The sequence below is a fragment of the Anguilla anguilla genome, chromosome 9, assembly GCF_013347855.1.
Source record: "Anguilla anguilla isolate fAngAng1 chromosome 9, fAngAng1.pri, whole genome shotgun sequence".
Taxonomy (NCBI): Eukaryota; Metazoa; Chordata; class Actinopteri; order Anguilliformes; family Anguillidae; genus Anguilla; species Anguilla anguilla.
In genome coordinates, this window is record NC_049209.1 from 35,359,305 (window position 1) to 35,376,727 (window position 17,423).

General features: G+C 40.4%; 2 protein-coding genes across 7 annotated transcripts in view; both read left to right on the forward strand.

The window, feature by feature from the left end:
* Positions 1 to 193, forward strand: part of LOC118235943 (RING finger protein 145-like) — a 31,085-nt gene extending 30,892 nt beyond the window's left edge. For both annotated transcript variants that reach the window (XM_035433859.1, XM_035433860.1), the window contains one exon: positions 1 to 193. This exon is cut by the window's left edge and continues 2,228 nt beyond it. The gene's annotated coding sequence lies outside the window, so the exon portion shown is untranslated.
* Positions 194 to 9,692: 9,499 nt separating this feature from the next.
* The window catches only part of LOC118236292 (transcription factor COE1), a 148,318-nt gene continuing 140,587 nt past the window's right edge, over positions 9,693 to 17,423 (forward strand). For all 5 annotated transcript variants that reach the window (XM_035434515.1, XM_035434518.1, XM_035434517.1 and 2 more), the window contains exons 1-4: positions 9,693 to 10,447; positions 11,192 to 11,348; positions 12,633 to 12,696; positions 14,236 to 14,291. In XM_035434515.1, the coding sequence (XP_035290406.1) occupies positions 10,314 to 10,447; positions 11,192 to 11,348; positions 12,633 to 12,696; positions 14,236 to 14,291 (411 nt within the window). In that variant the 5' untranslated portion in view covers positions 9,693 to 10,313. The remainder of the gene's footprint in view (positions 10,448 to 11,191; positions 11,349 to 12,632; positions 12,697 to 14,235; positions 14,292 to 17,423) is intronic.

The following is a 17,423-nucleotide window of genomic DNA, read 5'->3' on the forward strand; positions in this document are numbered from 1 at the left end:
AACTGTGTTCAAAATTACGTTCTATTTTTTCCCCTTCTCTTTTTTTTAAAGACGAAATGAAGATGAGACCTGTTGTTATGTGAATGCTGAACTCCAAATTTCGTTGGAGATCAGTGAGGAAATTTGCCCAGGGGACTCATTTTTATCTCACAAAACTGAATGTCTAAAATAAAATTAAAAAACTGAATTTTAACCAGTTTTCTTGAGGTCTTTCCTTTGATCTTTGCACATGCAAAAGGTGTGTCTGTTTGTGTGTATATATGTCTGTGTCTGTATGTATTTTTTGCACACACACACACACGCACGCATGCACACACAAACACACACAAACATACTCCTTTTCCAAGACCAGTACAAATGTATTTATATGTACTTTTGTGTAAGGAGAGGATAACATCACACCATAGCTTTACATTGGCAGCTTGTAACATATTGAGCGGCAGTGTAGTATAATGGCTAAGGAGTTGGTCTTGTAACTTTGTATCGTTGTACCCTTGAGCAAGGTACTTAACCTGCTTTGCTTCAGTATATATCCAGTTGTATAATTGGATGCAATGTAAGTCGCTCTTGATAAGAGCGTCTGCTAAATGCCTGTAATGTTATATAATGAGGGAGATTAGGTTACATTAGTAGCCAGCCCAAGTTAATTAATTGTCAAGCAATGTACTTCGCTGCCAGTCTGAACTAGAGCCTGGCCGATGCCAGATTTTTGGGTCCGATGCCATACCCGATTTTGGAGAGTCCTAGCCCACCGATTACCGATGTTTTGACCGATATTTTGTCAAAAAGTGCAACATTTTCAAATCAATTGGAAAAACCTTTATTTTATTAAAGTGTCTATATTTAAGAACATTTAACTTATAAGCAAACAAATAAAAATAAACACACAAAGAACTTTTTAGATTAAAAAATGTAAAAGATGATATTAAATTAAATATATTAACACCACTCTTTTTTTTTTCCAGCCATCTATAAAAAATTAATTAAAAAAAATCAGTTTTCCAGTTTCAAACGTATTTTTATGAATATTATTGTTGTTATTAATTTGTTATTGTTTCTTAGTATCTATTCTCAGTAAATTAATTATATTTTCTTATTTTATTCCTTCTACATGATCTCAAAGAGTAAGACTTTATCTAGCGATCTTCCCTGTCCATAAGAATTCGGTGGTGAAAATAACTAGGCTACAATGCGCTCTGACGCGTGACTAGATGACACGCTCACAATAACGCATTAGCTATTGACATAGCCTCGTTATTTCTTATTATATATTCTCAGTAAGTTAAATGTATTATATTTTCTTATTTTATTTCTCCTACATGATCTCAAAGAGTAAGACATTATCTAGCGGAGCTAATGGGTGAATCAAGTGTAACGATAGATGAAATTAAATTGACTGGATGAAATACGTGAAAAAAACTACAATGCGCTTTCGTGCAGGTTACCCGCGCTAACTGTTGGTTGATTCACTTCTCCAACAGCAATCCTTCTCTCATGTTATTACGACAAAGCTAGATAACATGGCTTAAAATGATCCACGTTAAAAGTGTTTTATCGGCGTTTTTACTGTCTGGTTAGCTTGCTACGATGACGCGTGACTAGATGACACACTCACTTGCAATAACGCGTTGGCGATTGACACAGCATCATATAGTAGCTAATATCATTATCTCCGATAAAAAAAACAAATGTGTGATGCATTCAATCACCATTTTATTTTGGCTGGTTATTTATTTGAGAATACAGCGATGTCCTCTGGAAATGTCGATCCTGCGCTGCTTATGTGCTCACTGCCACTTCATAAAGGCTTGCTAGCCAGCTAGCTTGCTAAAGTGAACCAAATATGTTAGCTGGCTCGCTCGCTTGATAATGAGGATTGATAAACATAGTGGTCGTATAAACGCATTTAATAAAAAAATTTCACTAAATATACATACCTTTATTGCGGCAATCTAATATGTGCAGACAAGTCTTGCAGTGGAGAATATTGGATGAGGCACGAGTGACAAACGTCTTATTACAGAAGTAGCGCGTCAGCTGCAGTTCACACTTGTATTAGAGCTCCCTCTACTGGATAATTCTAGTAAATAGCAATTACAACGTTCGAACAGACAAGTACAGATAAATATTTTTGTTTTGTTTATTATACTTATTTAAAAATCGGGACACATCGGCTGCATAACTGCCGATCCCGATGTCGTCAAAAAAGTTAAATAATGGCCGATATATCGGTCGGGCTCTAGTCTGAACCACCACACACAACTGTGGGCTGGGGGCGCCAAACGAAGGTCTAAAAAAATTACGTAATACTCAAAAAAATTACCAAATAAATGCATTGTGTCCGCGATAAGTCACTAGCGTCTGGGGTACGAGACCTCAAGCTGTGTCTGCCCACGATTGGTTAAGAAGGATTTTAACACGTGTCGGGGTATCTATGCTGGCGATTTTGGTCAATATTTGGTTTCTTCATGATAGGAGACAAATAATTTGACGTTTGTAGCAGTTTAACATCCAACATAAGTGCTGTTCAGTCAGTATAGTGCTGTGTACCCTAACCCCCCCCCCCCCAATAATTAAAAAGTTCAAGTTTCCAAAATCTACTCAACAAAACAATCATCAGACATTTAAGACGCGTTTCCACCAAAAGTACCCAGAACTTTTAGTCCCAGGAACTACTTCTCAGAACTAAAAGGTTCCTTCAGCCCATTGTTGTCTGCGTTTATTTTCTAATAACCGGAACAGCCCGGAGGGGTTTATTCCACTTATATACAACGGGTTACCAACAATGACTATATATGGTTACTTTCGTATTTATCGATTTAATCACCTGAAATTGAAATATTCTTCCGCGGCCGTTTGGGCATATTTTACCGTTGTCAATCAAAATTGTCGTTGGTAGTTGGACTTGGACCGTTGTTATGCAACAAATAGGATATAACAGGCCAAAAGTCAGATTGTAACTGTTTTATATATCCTCTCAAACACATTCATTATGTTTTTATGCGAATATTCACTTTCACGTCTTGACATCGGAGGCGACAGAATGCATTCACATTCCACAAATAACTGGCAACAACAGCAGAAAACATGCACACGTCGTAAACAATTTGCTGTTGAATTGATTACTTTCTCATGGTCAATTCCATATAGACTAATCGCAAAATGACAAGAATAGAACGAAAACTCGGAGTTGCGTGAAAATTTAAATTAGCAGTGGTTAGTTCCTTGAAAAGTAGTTCCTGGGACTAAAAGTTCCGGGTAATTTTGGTGGAAACGCGGCTTTAGCAGTGGGACAGCCACCGTTTGCTTTCCTTCAAAAAGTTACTGCTAGCCGAGCGGCGAAGTGTGCCCTCCAGATGCGAACCATGCACCATAAATTAGTCCATAGTCTTCCTGGTCTTTTTATGGAATTGAAGAATGGCAGAGTAAAATTATGGCAGTCTGATAAAGCAAAAGGGACAGAAATCAGAAATTTTCAGCGCTTGCGCCCCACCCCAAAAGTTCCGGTACTTTTGGAAAGTACTACCCCCCGAGCAGGGACTTCTTTGGGGGTAAAAATAAAGTCCCCGGAACTTAATTTAGACCCTAATTCCTGCGGTCGAAATGCACTGAGTTCCTCAAAAGGTTCCTAGTTCCGGGATAAAGTTCCTGCGGTGGAAACGCGGCTTTAGTGTCTGTGGGGAAAAAGGTAAGTGTCCACCTAGCTTCAGTAACTGGTAAAGCCTCTTCGGCAGCAATACATTTAACTGAACATTTCTTGTAAGTGTTGATGAATCTCTGGGGGGAAACTCAGGAGCACTGTGTATTACAGAATTATTTCAGCTCTGTCTTTCTTCTGGCATTTAGAGCACCTATCAGGCCCTGTCAATACTTACGATGTTCAAAATAATCCGTTTACTTTAAACCCTGTCTCATTTCACTGAAATATCTAATTTTCCTATTATTACACCTCAACTTCGCATTCATATCGATTCTGTGATTGTGTCGATTCCTCGGCATTTTAGGCTTGCTTCGGTGGCAAATCCAGGACCAACACATTAAAAGTCCTCCCCAGCATTCTGTTCCAAATCTCCTGGATTTGCTAATTAGCACCGTTCCTCGGCCAGGAGGTAGAACTAATTGGTAACATCAGCTGCCTTGAGTTCATGGTCAGAAGAAACGCATGGCAGAACTTCTACTTTCTGACCCCTGGAATTTTGACCCCACATCTAGAGGCCCTGCAGCAGCAATTCTGGCTGATTCACCGAAGCGACCGTGACGGCATTCCGTGGAACGACGGCGACAGAGAGAGCGTGCGCAGCCTCCGATGCCTAAGCGACTACAACTCTGTTACAGTAAGTCCGACAACAGGAGCAGAAAGAAAGGAACTTGCATTCCGGAATGACAAGCCAACTGTAGTTCCCGCACGTTAGTTGACTGTTCGCGTCGGAAAAAAATTCGAATGCAGCATTTACCTTGACACGTTTTATAATAAGCATGATAAATACTAGACGAGAAGACGGACATTAATCTTTGAGAAAAGTAGGGGGCGCTTTCAGTGGTAAATGGGGATCATTTTGGAAAGTAGTTTGTGCATCAAAGTATCTACCTATATCATACTGCATAAGTACCCACATAAGTAGCCTATCTGCTAATACGGAACTACCGTCTGGTAGATTTTGTGTAAGGGCATCTACTCTCCTAAGGCTTTGTGGGTGTTTGGAGAAAACATCAATAAGGAAAGAATATAACAACCTTAAATAAAAATTGAGTGATTTTAGTTAATTCATAGGCCTAGCTGCTAGTTACATAACTGTATGACCAACTGACATAATTTCAAAAGTATTAGCCTGTATCACACTCATGAACAATAAAACATGATTTCGGTAACCAGAATTGGCCGTAGAGCAAGACTATGTTTTTAATTGCCTGTAGTTTACCACAAGATGGCGTTATTGCTCAACAAAGGAGTCAGCATACTTTTTACGCTCTCCTGTGTTATAAGTGTTTTACCGGTGAGATCACGGTATAATCAGTCTTCAGTATAGGATACTGATATTTGAAATTAGTCTCCAACAGAAGACTTTCATTCTTTCTGCCTGTCTGAAACAAATAAATGTGGGCTATCGGTTGATTCGACATCGGTGGCTTTGGAAGGCTGTCGTTAAATTTTGGCATGGCTGTAAATGAAGTAGACATGATTCTTTAAGTAAATAAAAAAATAAAAAAACAACAAACACTGAAGAAAAATTAACAAAAGCAATAACATCAACTCAACAAAATCTGTATGAAAATACCGTATTTTGAAGAAAAGATTTGCATACTTGCCAATTATTGTAGGCTGCGATCTAACAGAATTGTCGGCGAGAGTAGGCTACAAACGCGTGTAAACTGACATGTAACCATAATACTGCGAATTAAGATATAACCATGATGCGCTCAAGTTAATTCTCAGGACGAAACTGAAAAGGTGAATGACTCCTTTTTTCTGTCAAAAACAACGACTGTTGTATTATATAAAAATGTAAACGTGACAATAGATTATTTATTTAATACAGGTTAAGCGTTAGTGATACTGAAAATGAAAATGTGAGCACAATTTAAACATTAAGAAAAAAAGGTCAACATGCATGTTTGTCGGGTTAAAGCCTTTTTATTACTGTGCTGTACCCGATACTTAAATAACAGCATATTAACTAGTTATTTTATTTTACTATTTAAGATGTTATCTTTAATCTCTAACATTTTTTGTTGTTGCTTAATCTTTTTAGGAAAAACGAAACGTTCAATTCATAACCGGTATTGACAGACTGCAGATATGAGACCACAAAAAAATCAGGCACATGGCATTTGTTTAATCAATATTTCTCATTTTCATGACGGCATATAGCCTATTCTATTTTAAAATCCCATACGGTAGTGTAAAATAGCAGTCTCAACAGAGTTGACAAGGGGCTGTTGTGTAATGTCAAATATTTTGGTATTTGTCATACGTGGCTGTTGTGGGAGATGTAATGCACTACCAAACTGATGGACACTGGTTAAATCACCGGTTTTATGAAAGTGTCTCTACCCCTTTATTTTTACTGATGGGCTGTGCATTAGAAAGACACCCCCGCCCTGCCCCCAACCTGTCCTGCCCCAAAACCAGAGCAAACACAAAAGTGTACCCCCTACACTCTCCGCTCTCCTCACTGCTTATTTTCCTCTCTCTTTCTTTCTCTCTCTCTCTCCCCCTCTCCCCCTCTCCCCTTGAGGTAACACATATTGTTGACTTTGTCCTAGCCAGCATGTACAACATTTTTGGTATGTTTGTGCATACACGACCTATTAAACGTGTGTGTGTGTGTCTGTGTGTGTGTTTAACTATGTGCGTGTGTGCCTTTGTCGTAATCACAGGGATTCACAGGATTAATGGCTGATTCTAAATATGTTATCAGAAAATGTCCACCTGTTTCATTAATGCCGGCGTAATAGTTTACTCTTAGGACATGAGTAATGAAGTATACACGCTGTACATTTCATACTGGAAGAAGTCGTTCTGCAGTCACACAGCGATGCTGAATCGAAAGCCCGTGGGAGCGTCTTGTATGTTAATACCGGCACCTTTCTGAAAGGAGACTCAGAAAAACACAAGCGCAGCTCATTAGTGTGGGCTCAGCTGCGCGCGGCTGGAAGCTCGCTAACGTGAGGTAACCGTAGCCTTAAAACCCAGAGGAACCATCATCCCTCCTCTCTGTTTTTAACCCCCATCCTCCCTGATTGGGATGAACCAGAGCGCCACGAAGACTCCCACCCCCCAACCCCACCCCACACCACCCCAAACCTCTTATTTGAAGGGAAAAAAACCCGACCCTCGTGAACCAGGCTCTGTCATGCTTACCATTTTAAATCATCGGGCATTAGCTGTCTGTAAATATCTTTGTTATTGAATTCTGGGATTCCTTTTATAGTTGCTCCGTCTCTCGCGCAACGGAGAGGATATAAATACCGCGCGCCCAGGGGGGCTAGGCCCCGCGGCTGCCTTTCCGTCAGTCAGGGCTGGCAGCTCGCTTCAGAAGAGCAAGGGAAAATCAAATAGCTGTGTTGAAGGACAACTTGGGAAGTGTGTATGGGCGTGTATATGTGTGTGTGCGCGCGCATGTCCGTCCACTTTGTCATCTGTCTGTCCGTCAGCTTCGCCATAGGTGTCACTCCATCCACATCTTCATCACTAGCCACTTATACCGGCACTCTTTTTAAAATAACTCCATCATTTCATCGTGTCTATCGGTTTGTAAACCTGCACGTTAATGTCTATCAGTCTATCCGTCTTAAAAAATATATATATATTTTTAACTTACATATACATATGTAAGTACATATTTCCACAAACAGACGGTAATAAGTAGCCTATTGGTCTATCCCTACAACATTTTAGCATATGTTACAGCACCGCTTCGTTTTCGCAGAGTTTTCATCATATTTTATACATTTTCATAATGTTGCTTCACGTCCATTAATGAAACCTGTAGCCTATTATGCACGCGCGCGATCTGTACAATCATGGAAACGTTAGAAGAGTTGGTAGCCTACGCATTGCGAAAGCACTGAAAATAGGCTTGTTTTTTTGTCGAATGTGCTAATAACCATCATACAACGGTGAAAAAACGAAATGAACATATGTGCGGATGTTGAATTTTCGTGATATAATTATCCATTAATTTCAGTCACAATTAGATCCATCTAAAAGTATGTAACTTGGACAGTTACTCAGATGCATTTTTCCTTATTTCTACAGCTACACTTTACGGACCATCTTGATCAGGGCGCTTGACACATTTAGGCAATTACTCAAGAAGATGGGGATCTGGAAAATGCCGTTGGTCATTAACATTGTCATCATTTGGCTAATTGTTGCTTTTGCTGCTGTTTGTCACTGGACACATTCTGTGGTGTGGGCATCTAATAGAAAAAGTCCGCTAAAATTCGATTTTGAGCAAGGGTTTGTTTTTTAACTCGGGGCTTCATAAATTAAACTAAACGCCTGTCTAAATTAAACGAAGCAGCAAGAACTGTGACTCGTGTAAGTGGTCTCATTCCAAAAAGCTGCGCGCAACGCATTTCTCAACCGCACTAAAAGCTAAAATGTTTTTGGAGGAGCTATTTTCTATTGCTGCTCAGCAATTTCTACACAAAACGAAGCATTAAAATACCTCCCAAAGCCTACTTCCCGCTCATTCATTTGGTGGTAAACATTTCCTGTTGTTTAGTTGATTAGGCCTATTCGTTTTTTGCTTCCTTTAATTTAATGTTAAGCGCTTCTCAATTTAAACGAAAAAGACTAACTGAACTCGTTCGGGGTTGCTCCACGTGTTTTTTTTTTTTTAGACAGCGTTAATATCCGTAAACAAATTGAACAATTTCCATGAACTCAAAAGGGCAAGTGGACTTAGAAAAAGACAAAGTGAGGTCTGTTCCTAGTTGCGGCAAGAAAGTAAAAGTTTGTCAAATTTTGATGGATTATAGCTTATGTTGCCCGTGAGCGCGGAAGGTGAGCGTGCGTACAGAGAGGAAAGAAACCGAAAAATTGCTCGAGTAAAATTTTGAAGCCTGGGTAAATTTCAATGTAGAGTGAAAGTTTTCTTTGCAAATTAACCCATACAAGCTTGAACTCTGGGTAAATCTGTTTGTCAGTAAGCAGAGTGATAGCCTATATAGTTGCAGTAATGAAACAAGTCTAAATTATAGAAATAAACAGTTTAACGTCGGCTAAACGTGGGGTTACCGGAGTAGCCTATAAGTATCGCTTTTAATTAGTCTGATTTAGCGACGGTGTCATGACATGTGTTTAACAGGCCATGTTAGTGTATGGTAATGCAGGCTAATTCGATAAAGTCTATATAAAAAGGCTGAATCTGCAGAGTAGACTCTTGCCCCAACCATGCAGTCCAACAAATTTTACCATAACAATTCCAAATTGATTTTTTTTTCGCACAGCAATGTGTATTAAACTTTTAAATAGTCGACGACTGATAAATAAATGCGTCGTTACGCGTCCTACTCGCCTGATCTGAAGAAATTGTTACTGAATAACTCAACGTATCACTTTAACCAAACTTTAAAGTGATGCTGAAAGGAAATACTTTTTACTGTAGATTGCAGAATACGTGAACGCACGAACATTTTAACTGCCGGTCCACACGCACTAGAGTATCACCAATACAGTATTAGCATATTTGAAACAACTTTAGAAAACGATAACGTGGAGCAAAGTTAGGCGAACATGATTCGTCCAAATTATTTTGACAGTGAGTCGGTCGATTTCCGAACCCCCTTGACTGCAGGTGCTGTTGCTGACGATCGTTGACGCCCAAGGATGCGGATTCGAAATGTGTCGCCAGTGCAGTGACAAGCACGTGCCTGGCCGAATGGCAGCACCGCTAATTGATCAATAAAATGAATCGCATTTCCTTGTAATGCGCGGCGATATCTATCTGGATGTGGAGCTATCTCTCTCTTGACATCTGGCGCCGTGAAACATTTCGGTGCTCGATGACTTCTGCAATGATGCTCCGTTTCAAGTAAATGGGATGGGCTGTAATACTTGATGAGGCGAGGGGAGCTGTTATTGGCCGATGTTCAGGTTTGCCTTGTGTTTGGGGGCGGGCCATCTTGTGTAGTCACTCCCTCTTCCCTTTGGGGCTAATGTGCTTGTGTTTAGCTCTCAGAGATAGTCAAATCGGATTCCTTAGGGAAGGGACACAAATCACTCCCATTTTAACAAGGGGAATAACGCGGGATATACAGCCACAAGGGTCCACCTTTTCTTGATTTGCCATTTCTAATTCATTTGCTTTTTACACAAAGATCTTTGGTGGAAAAAAAGACTAAGGAAGAAAAAACTTGTCAGTGAACGATGACACACGATCTGGTGCCGTCTGGAAGCTATACTTGATCCTATTGTTTCTTAAACTGACATCTGAGCTTTTTTTTTTACGAAGTCTCTTAATACAGAAGGGACGTGGGCTAACCTCAAGTGAGCTTTTCGGCTTTTGCGCTTTTCTGATAAATTGACATTTAAGAAAAAAAAATCTGGAACGCGATTTCCTGGCGCAGAAACCTGGATGCTGATACGCGTGCTTCTTTGATACAGTTTTTTTGTTTGTTTGTTTGTTTTTTTTTGTTTGTTTGTTTTTTTTTTAATTCAAGAAAGGGGAAGTAAAAAAAACATACACCTGCATAGAGAGCGCACTTTCGTCCGCACGTGGTGTACCGTTTTACCCATCATCTGAAGAAAAGGATTCGGGAAATAAAGGAGCAGCTATCGTGGGAGTCCGAAATAATCTGTTTTCATGTTTGGGATTCAGGAGAGCATTCAAAGGAGTGGGAGCAGTATGAAAGAGGAGCCGCTCGGATCTGGGATGAACGCAGTTCGAACGTGGATGCAAGGAGCCGGAGTGCTGGATGCAAACACGGCCGCCCAAAGGTAAGCCCGCGGCTGCCGGCGCCTCTGCGCGCGAGGACGCCCGCAGATCACAGATTCTTCTTCGCTTAGGCTGCCCCGTTCATTTCGGTGGTAATGCAGGCGCGTTATAGAGGGAGCTGCGATCGTGCAACGTGTCGTTCGTGTTCACGCTGATGTTTTGTGTGTTCGCAGAAGTTCTAAATTATTATTAGTAAATTAGTTATTTTATTTTACTTTACTTCCAACCTCATGAAGCGACCTTAAGACTGGCTCGATTACCTCCTGACCGCCGTAGCCCACATGATGTATTGATGTAAAACTGGAGGGGCATCCGAATAGAAAGAAACCAGGAAAATACTTAAAACAGCAACAAAACCGGAACAACAATCTTAATAATAATTATGCATATTTGTATTATGTTGCCTGCAGAACTGGACACTGAATAAGATGGATGGTACCCATATTTAAAGTGTAACAGAAAACAATTTACTGGCTAAAAAAAAATTCTTTTTTTTTTGAAGACTTTATTTAGCTACATTGGCGATACCTAAGTAAGGAGGAGTAGCCTACTTTAAAGTTATACTTTATTGAATAAATGGAAAATCTGACGAAGTAAAACATGGTATATCGGTATGTTTTCAATTTTCTAAATGCTATTTTATTAATTTCTTTTCGAAAGCAGGATCCCCAAATTAAATCTTACTGCTTTACTTTTACTTGCATTGCTTTTCTGACACCGCCTCATCCTTGCACGTCTATCCGCAGTGGAGTGGGTCTTGCCCGGGCGCACTTCGAGAAGCAACCGCCGTCAAACCTTCGGAAATCCAACTTCTTCCACTTCGTTTTGGCTCTTTACGACAGGCAAGGCCAGCCGGTGGAAATCGAAAGGACTTCTTTCCTTGGCTTTGTTGAAAAGGAAAAGGTGAGTTTTTCAATATAATAATTAGGCTAAAGTTATGAAAAATTGAGAATAATTAGATATCCCAGTCGATAAAACATTCTTCAATTAAATTTTAGTCCACAGAAATAAATAAAGATGGAAATGAATGGTCGTCCGTGAATGTACAATATTAAATAAAGAGAGGACACGTAAAATATCGTGTAGTATGTTTATATAAATAATACATTTGCAGTCTAATATTTTATGACATAAAAAAACTTTTACGATTAACAATTTTTCCAGATGGGAAGTATTAACTTTAAACCGTACTGGAGTTCAGATTAAACATGGCATTTTAATAAACACGTATTTTGGGCTACACAGATGTTCCAATAATTATTTGTCTTGTCATTATCATACTATAGCCTAATTAATGTAACTCAATAACAAACCCCTACTATTTCTTTATAGTAGGCTACACGTGTTTAATATAGAAATAATTTCCACATATTAATGTCGCATCCAAAGCTTTTATTGAATGCTTTGGAAATTGTGTACTTCACTCTTACAATTTAACGCATTTTCTTCAACCGATTGAAGTGAATTTGTCCTCATTTTACTCTGTAGATTGTCAAACTACTGTACCTACATTTGCTTACAGAAGCCAACAGTCATCCTTTTCTTTTGATTTATGTTGCTCTTTTCTCGTCATCAGCCTAAACTATTGCTATTTTGTGTTAATTTAGGTTCATAATAGAATATTCGTATTTTTATTATGAAAAATATGCATATAATCCATAGATTTTTAGGGCAAGAGCACATATGGCAACTTAATGTTTAATGTAGTTTATAATAAAGAAATAATTGAATCGACTGCAAGTTTATTTATTCAACAAGAGCTTCCTTGCTCGCAACTTCTGCCTTCTGAATGACTGTGCGTGGTTCCAGGATTTAGACTACTTTTGTCCCGCGGATTTTTTTTTAATTAATAAAAACGAATGCAAGAAAAATTAGTTATGTTCGTCCACTTGCAAAATAGGCTATAGCCTACTTATTTATGCTTATTCATATCTTAACCGAAAATGATCAGCATGATCCCATTAATTTCACTGAAGCAACGGTCTCCCATCTGCAGCACACACCATGTAGCCTACATCCTCATGTGCATTCTGTTAGAGTTGAATCTACACCGAATTTGTTGTGTAATTTATAATTGATTTATAACTGCCTTTAACGCTTATTGGCCATCTGCCAGTATTCTCTTTCCTCTATTCTAGAGGCGGGCTGTAAAGACTATTTTATTATAAACATGTTTTTTACGCACAGGAAACAAATGGAGAGAAGACGAACAACGGAATACACTACAGGCTGCAGCTCCTGTACAGCAACGGTAAGCATATCCTGATTTAAATGTCATTTTAATTACGAATCAGGTGCGCACCATTCGCAGTTTCATTTCATACAGAAGCCTCGGGAAACGTGCAGGCCGCCAGTATACTTTTAATATACACTGCTGCAGAATCAACAGCAAACGCCAATTTGGGTAACTGGCCTATTTACATGTAGCGTAACATAGATACCGAGTAATGCTAAGTGACGCGCTTAAAGATTAATTGTGAAATGTTCGATGTAATCTATTAATGCGGATCCTGTAAAAATGTGACAGTAGAACTATTCATAGAATGATTGATGAAAAATTGTAGACGTGTAAAGGACACATTTTTAAATAATTTCCTCGAAGCAACTTTTACTTTCAGGCATAGCTGAACACATGTACTGTCAATTAGCCTCCCATATATCCATGTTAAAACACATACTAATTATATGAATTGGTTATATTTTATAAATTAATGGTAGTACTAATACACCAGTCTACCCTGCTGCAACGACTAAGGCTTACTACTTCCACTATTTAGTTGCTTCTGTAGCCACTGCTAACCTGCTATTACTAGGTTACTACTGTAGTAAAAATTGGCAACCCTATCAGCCACCGAGTCCCGGGACTCGCGTTTGGCGTGTTTCTGCTTCGGCAACCGTAAGCGGAAGCTACAGATCTCGTTTCCCTTGTGAGAGCTCCTGAATCATTTATTCAGAGAGCTCATTGTTGAGAACAGATATAGCCTACTTCGCAGTAAGTCCAGTGCGTAAAGGCTAACGCTTGATAACTGGTACAGTTAAATTTGACAGAGCGTCCAAATGGTGGCTTATTATTTAATAATTAATTGCATTTTATGGATGAATTAAACTTCACTTCAGGAGAAAAAAAAATGGTTGATTGAAATAGCCTTCTGTGAGATTTATATGAGCAGCAACGATAGAACGAACGTGTTTGAAAATGTATGTATAAATGCAAAACTAATACTGAAAACACAAACTACTAAAACAGCACAAGTAACTCAGGTTATGCTAGTCAGCTGAGATGGCAGAATATTTTATTTTCATATTTTGATTTGTCTTGATATAATTACAAATAAAGGCAATCAATCGTATACATGTATTGTGAATATTTGTACAATATACATTGCGTTATTATTATAATTATAATAATAATAATTATTATTATTATTATTATCAGAAAAGAGAGCAGGCTATGTCTCATGATTTAAATAAAATATGGTAAGATGCAGAAGTACTGTGAAGAGTATGTGTGACGTATGCACAAATAAGAGAAGATCCTATAAGAGATCTAGGTTCTTAAGTGGGACATGCATCATCATATCACATCACAGTCCAGTTCTCCCTGCAGTGTGTACCATTAAAGTACTGCAGAGTGTGTGGGTGTGCGGACATGTGTGTGTGTGTGTGTGGTTGTACGGGCGGGCATGTGTGTGTGTGAGTGCGTGAATGTGTGTGTGGGCATGTGTGTGTGTGTGTGTGTGTGTGTGGTCTAAATCATAGTGTAAATTCCTTCTCCTCTGCTGTGTTGTAGGTATTCGGACAGAGCAGGACTTCTACGTGCGGCTGATTGACTCCATGACCAAACAGGTGAGCGTTTCTCACTCTTATGATTTCCCCTCAGCTTGTTCCAAAGCCTGAGAAATGGCAGATAAAAGACAAGATGAGGAAGAATATGCTGCTTCTCACAGTTTGTGTTTGTATGTCGGGGTACAGTCTTTAGTTTATTTGTGTGAATCTGTACGTGTGCATGTTTATGTAGTTTTTAAATTATTTGTGTGTGGATATACATTTGTGAGTGCATGAGTCTCTGTCTCTGTGTGTGTGTGTGTATGTGTGTGTGTGTGTGTCTGTGTGTGTGTGTGTGTGTCTGTGTGTGTATGTGCGTGTGTGTCTGTGTATGTGTGTGTGTAATGCAGACCCCAGCAGTGGTCCTCTAGCTGTGGCAGTAGGGACTTCCTGTAGTGAGCCTCAGTGCTCTCTGTACAGAAGTCTCTGAGGGCCACTGACGTATTTAGAAGTATTCTGATGTGTGTATGTGCGCATGTATGCGTGTTTGTGAAAGACGTAGAGAGAGAGAGAAATTTTGAGTGTTTCATGCATTTATGTATTTGTTTACTTGCTATGACTCTTTGTCTTCTGAGAAGTTACAAGTGTAGAGTGTTATGTATTTATTTTTAAACCAATATTAAGGGGCTTTTGAAATACTGATCCAAAGTGCTAGCCATTTTTATACATTTGTTTCTGTTCTGGATTCTCATTGGATTACGATCCAGGCCCTGAGTTTGGGAAGTGCGGTCATTTTCCAGCGGGCCTTTGGTTTTGTATGTCACGGTGTTTAAGGCTAGCGTGTAGTGGGCGTGCCTACGGCGAGCAGCGTTGTGTGTTTCCTGTTCCCTCAGTTTGTTGTGACAGAGAGCAGGTGGGGGGTGGGGGTGGGGGGGTGGGGGGTTATTTAGCATGTGATTTTTGGCGGGGTGAAGTGCGTGCGCTGTGTAGTGGTGTCTTGGTTCGAGAGGAGAACGCGGCACGCACTCGGCTTTAATCGCACTGGTGCATTGTGGGTTTGCCAGCTCGCTGCCATGTGTCACGCCTCACATTGGGCATTGGGGCGGTCGCCAGAGTGTCCCATGGAAAATTAAGCCCTTCATTGCGATTTGGTGCTTCCCTGCAACAGATTGATTACAACTTCTTTTCATTTTTATTTGGGACACTCTGTGTAGCAAATCAATGATTTAATTGGCTGAATTTTCTGATATGTATTGTCAGGGTTTTGTTTTTGTTTTGTTTAGCCAAAAGGTTTTTCCATTTTTAGTGAAACAAAATTTAATGAGTGGTTTGAAGACTGATTGCTGGTCTGAAGCTATAAGATTGCCAGTTCAAGTCAACCTCAGTAAGTTATATTGAGCATAATAATTTTAAAGACATCACATAATTAAATGTATGTTGCCCTGAAAAAGGAAATGATAACAAATTAAACGCAGCCAAAAGGTGAACGGTCTTCTGTCTGTTTTAGGAGTACATTGTGAAATGTCTCAGCTGGTTTTGAGCTTTACTCTGCTTCACTGCAATCAAGTACTGAAGCACGGGCCTTTGAATGACACTCTGATGTGAAACAGCTACGGAGGTTTGATTGAATGCCCCCCCCCCCACCACCATCGCTATAATGAAACACATTTTAGCAAAAAATAAAAAATTCTGCCTGAGCAGCTGTTCAGATGGCGTTTTGTACGATACACCGAACCAGATACGAGGACTGGAAGGCAGCTCTAATTCAGTTTCGTCGGCTGCGTTCAGCAGCGTGTGTGTCTCTCCGCGGCTGTCGGAGATGTGAGAGGAGCGGAGAGTCACGGCGGCGGTTTGAGGAGAGCTCCTCCGCTTCATGCTAAGGCCCCTGGAAGCCTGTTAACGATGTGGCGGCTGGGAATCTGGCGGGCTTGCTGCGCGTTGACAGGGTGTGCGTGTGTGTGTGTGTGTGTGTGTGTGTGCGTGTGTGTGTGCGTGTGTGTGCGTGTGTGTGTGTGTGCGTGTGTGTGTGCGTGTGTGTGCGTGTGTGCGTGTGTGTGTGCGTGTGTGTGTGTTTGTGTGTATGCGTGTGTGTGCGTGTGTGTGCGTGTGTGTGCGCGGCCAAGGAATGGGGGACGTGTGACAGGGGAGGAGCAGAGTGAGGACGGGTGATCTGGTGGTTTGGAGGGACAGGTGTCAGGATGTTATGGGGACGTTATGAGGATGCTATAGGGACACGATCAGGATGCCGAAACAGTGGTGTGGAAGGAGCGTCTGTGCAGAGTGAGGACAGACGATCTGGTAGTTTGGAGAGACAAGTGTGAGAACGTTACAGGAACGTTATGAGGATGTTGTGGGGGATGTTATCAGGGTGCCGAATCTGTGTGTGTATACGCAGAGTGAGAACGTGATATGCTGACTTGGAGAGACATTAGAATGTTATGGGGATATTTTGGGGATGTTATGGGGACGTGATCAGGATGACTAAAACAACGGCGTGAAAATGTTGTCAGAGCAGACTGGGGACAGGAAGACCAGTGGTTTGGTGACAGAGGGCAGGTCATATAAGCTTACCAAATCCCTTCAATCATTCAAGTTACCTGATTGCTGAGCTAGTTTTATTTTCTTTGATACACAGCTCAATACGCTTTCAAATGTGCGATGCAGCTGAAGAGATTCATTTTGGACAGGAAATTAAGCCCTGTGCAAAGTTATGAACTTGGTCTAGTTTGCAGGGCTGTTGAGCACACGGTGCCGAGAAGATTAAGAAACAGGCACGGACCACGGAGGCTGATCCACGCACCATCGCCCTCTGTGGTTAGTTAAGCTGTAGGGCACAGATATGTGATTGGAGTGTTCTCAACTGCACATTGTAATACTGACCTAACAATCACTGCCGGTAATAGAAAGCAGTGGAGTTCTAGAACGCAGACTTGAAACATGCCAGAAAACCTGTTCTTCAAAGGGTTAAGTACTTTTTTTCGGCAGGCTACACACTGCACTGCTGAACTACAACAACGCGAGCAAAACACGACAACAATAACAAAACAGTACAATCATAATCCTAATAATCGTTGAAATGCTAGACATGTTTCGCTCCTTGTTTCTGAGTTTAGGGAGAGGGAGTGGGGGGGGGGGGGGGGGGGGGCTGGGTGGTGAGAGGGGTTCAGGCAGTACTTTGCAAAGCCATCTCTTTTTAAGAATGTTTTAACCCTG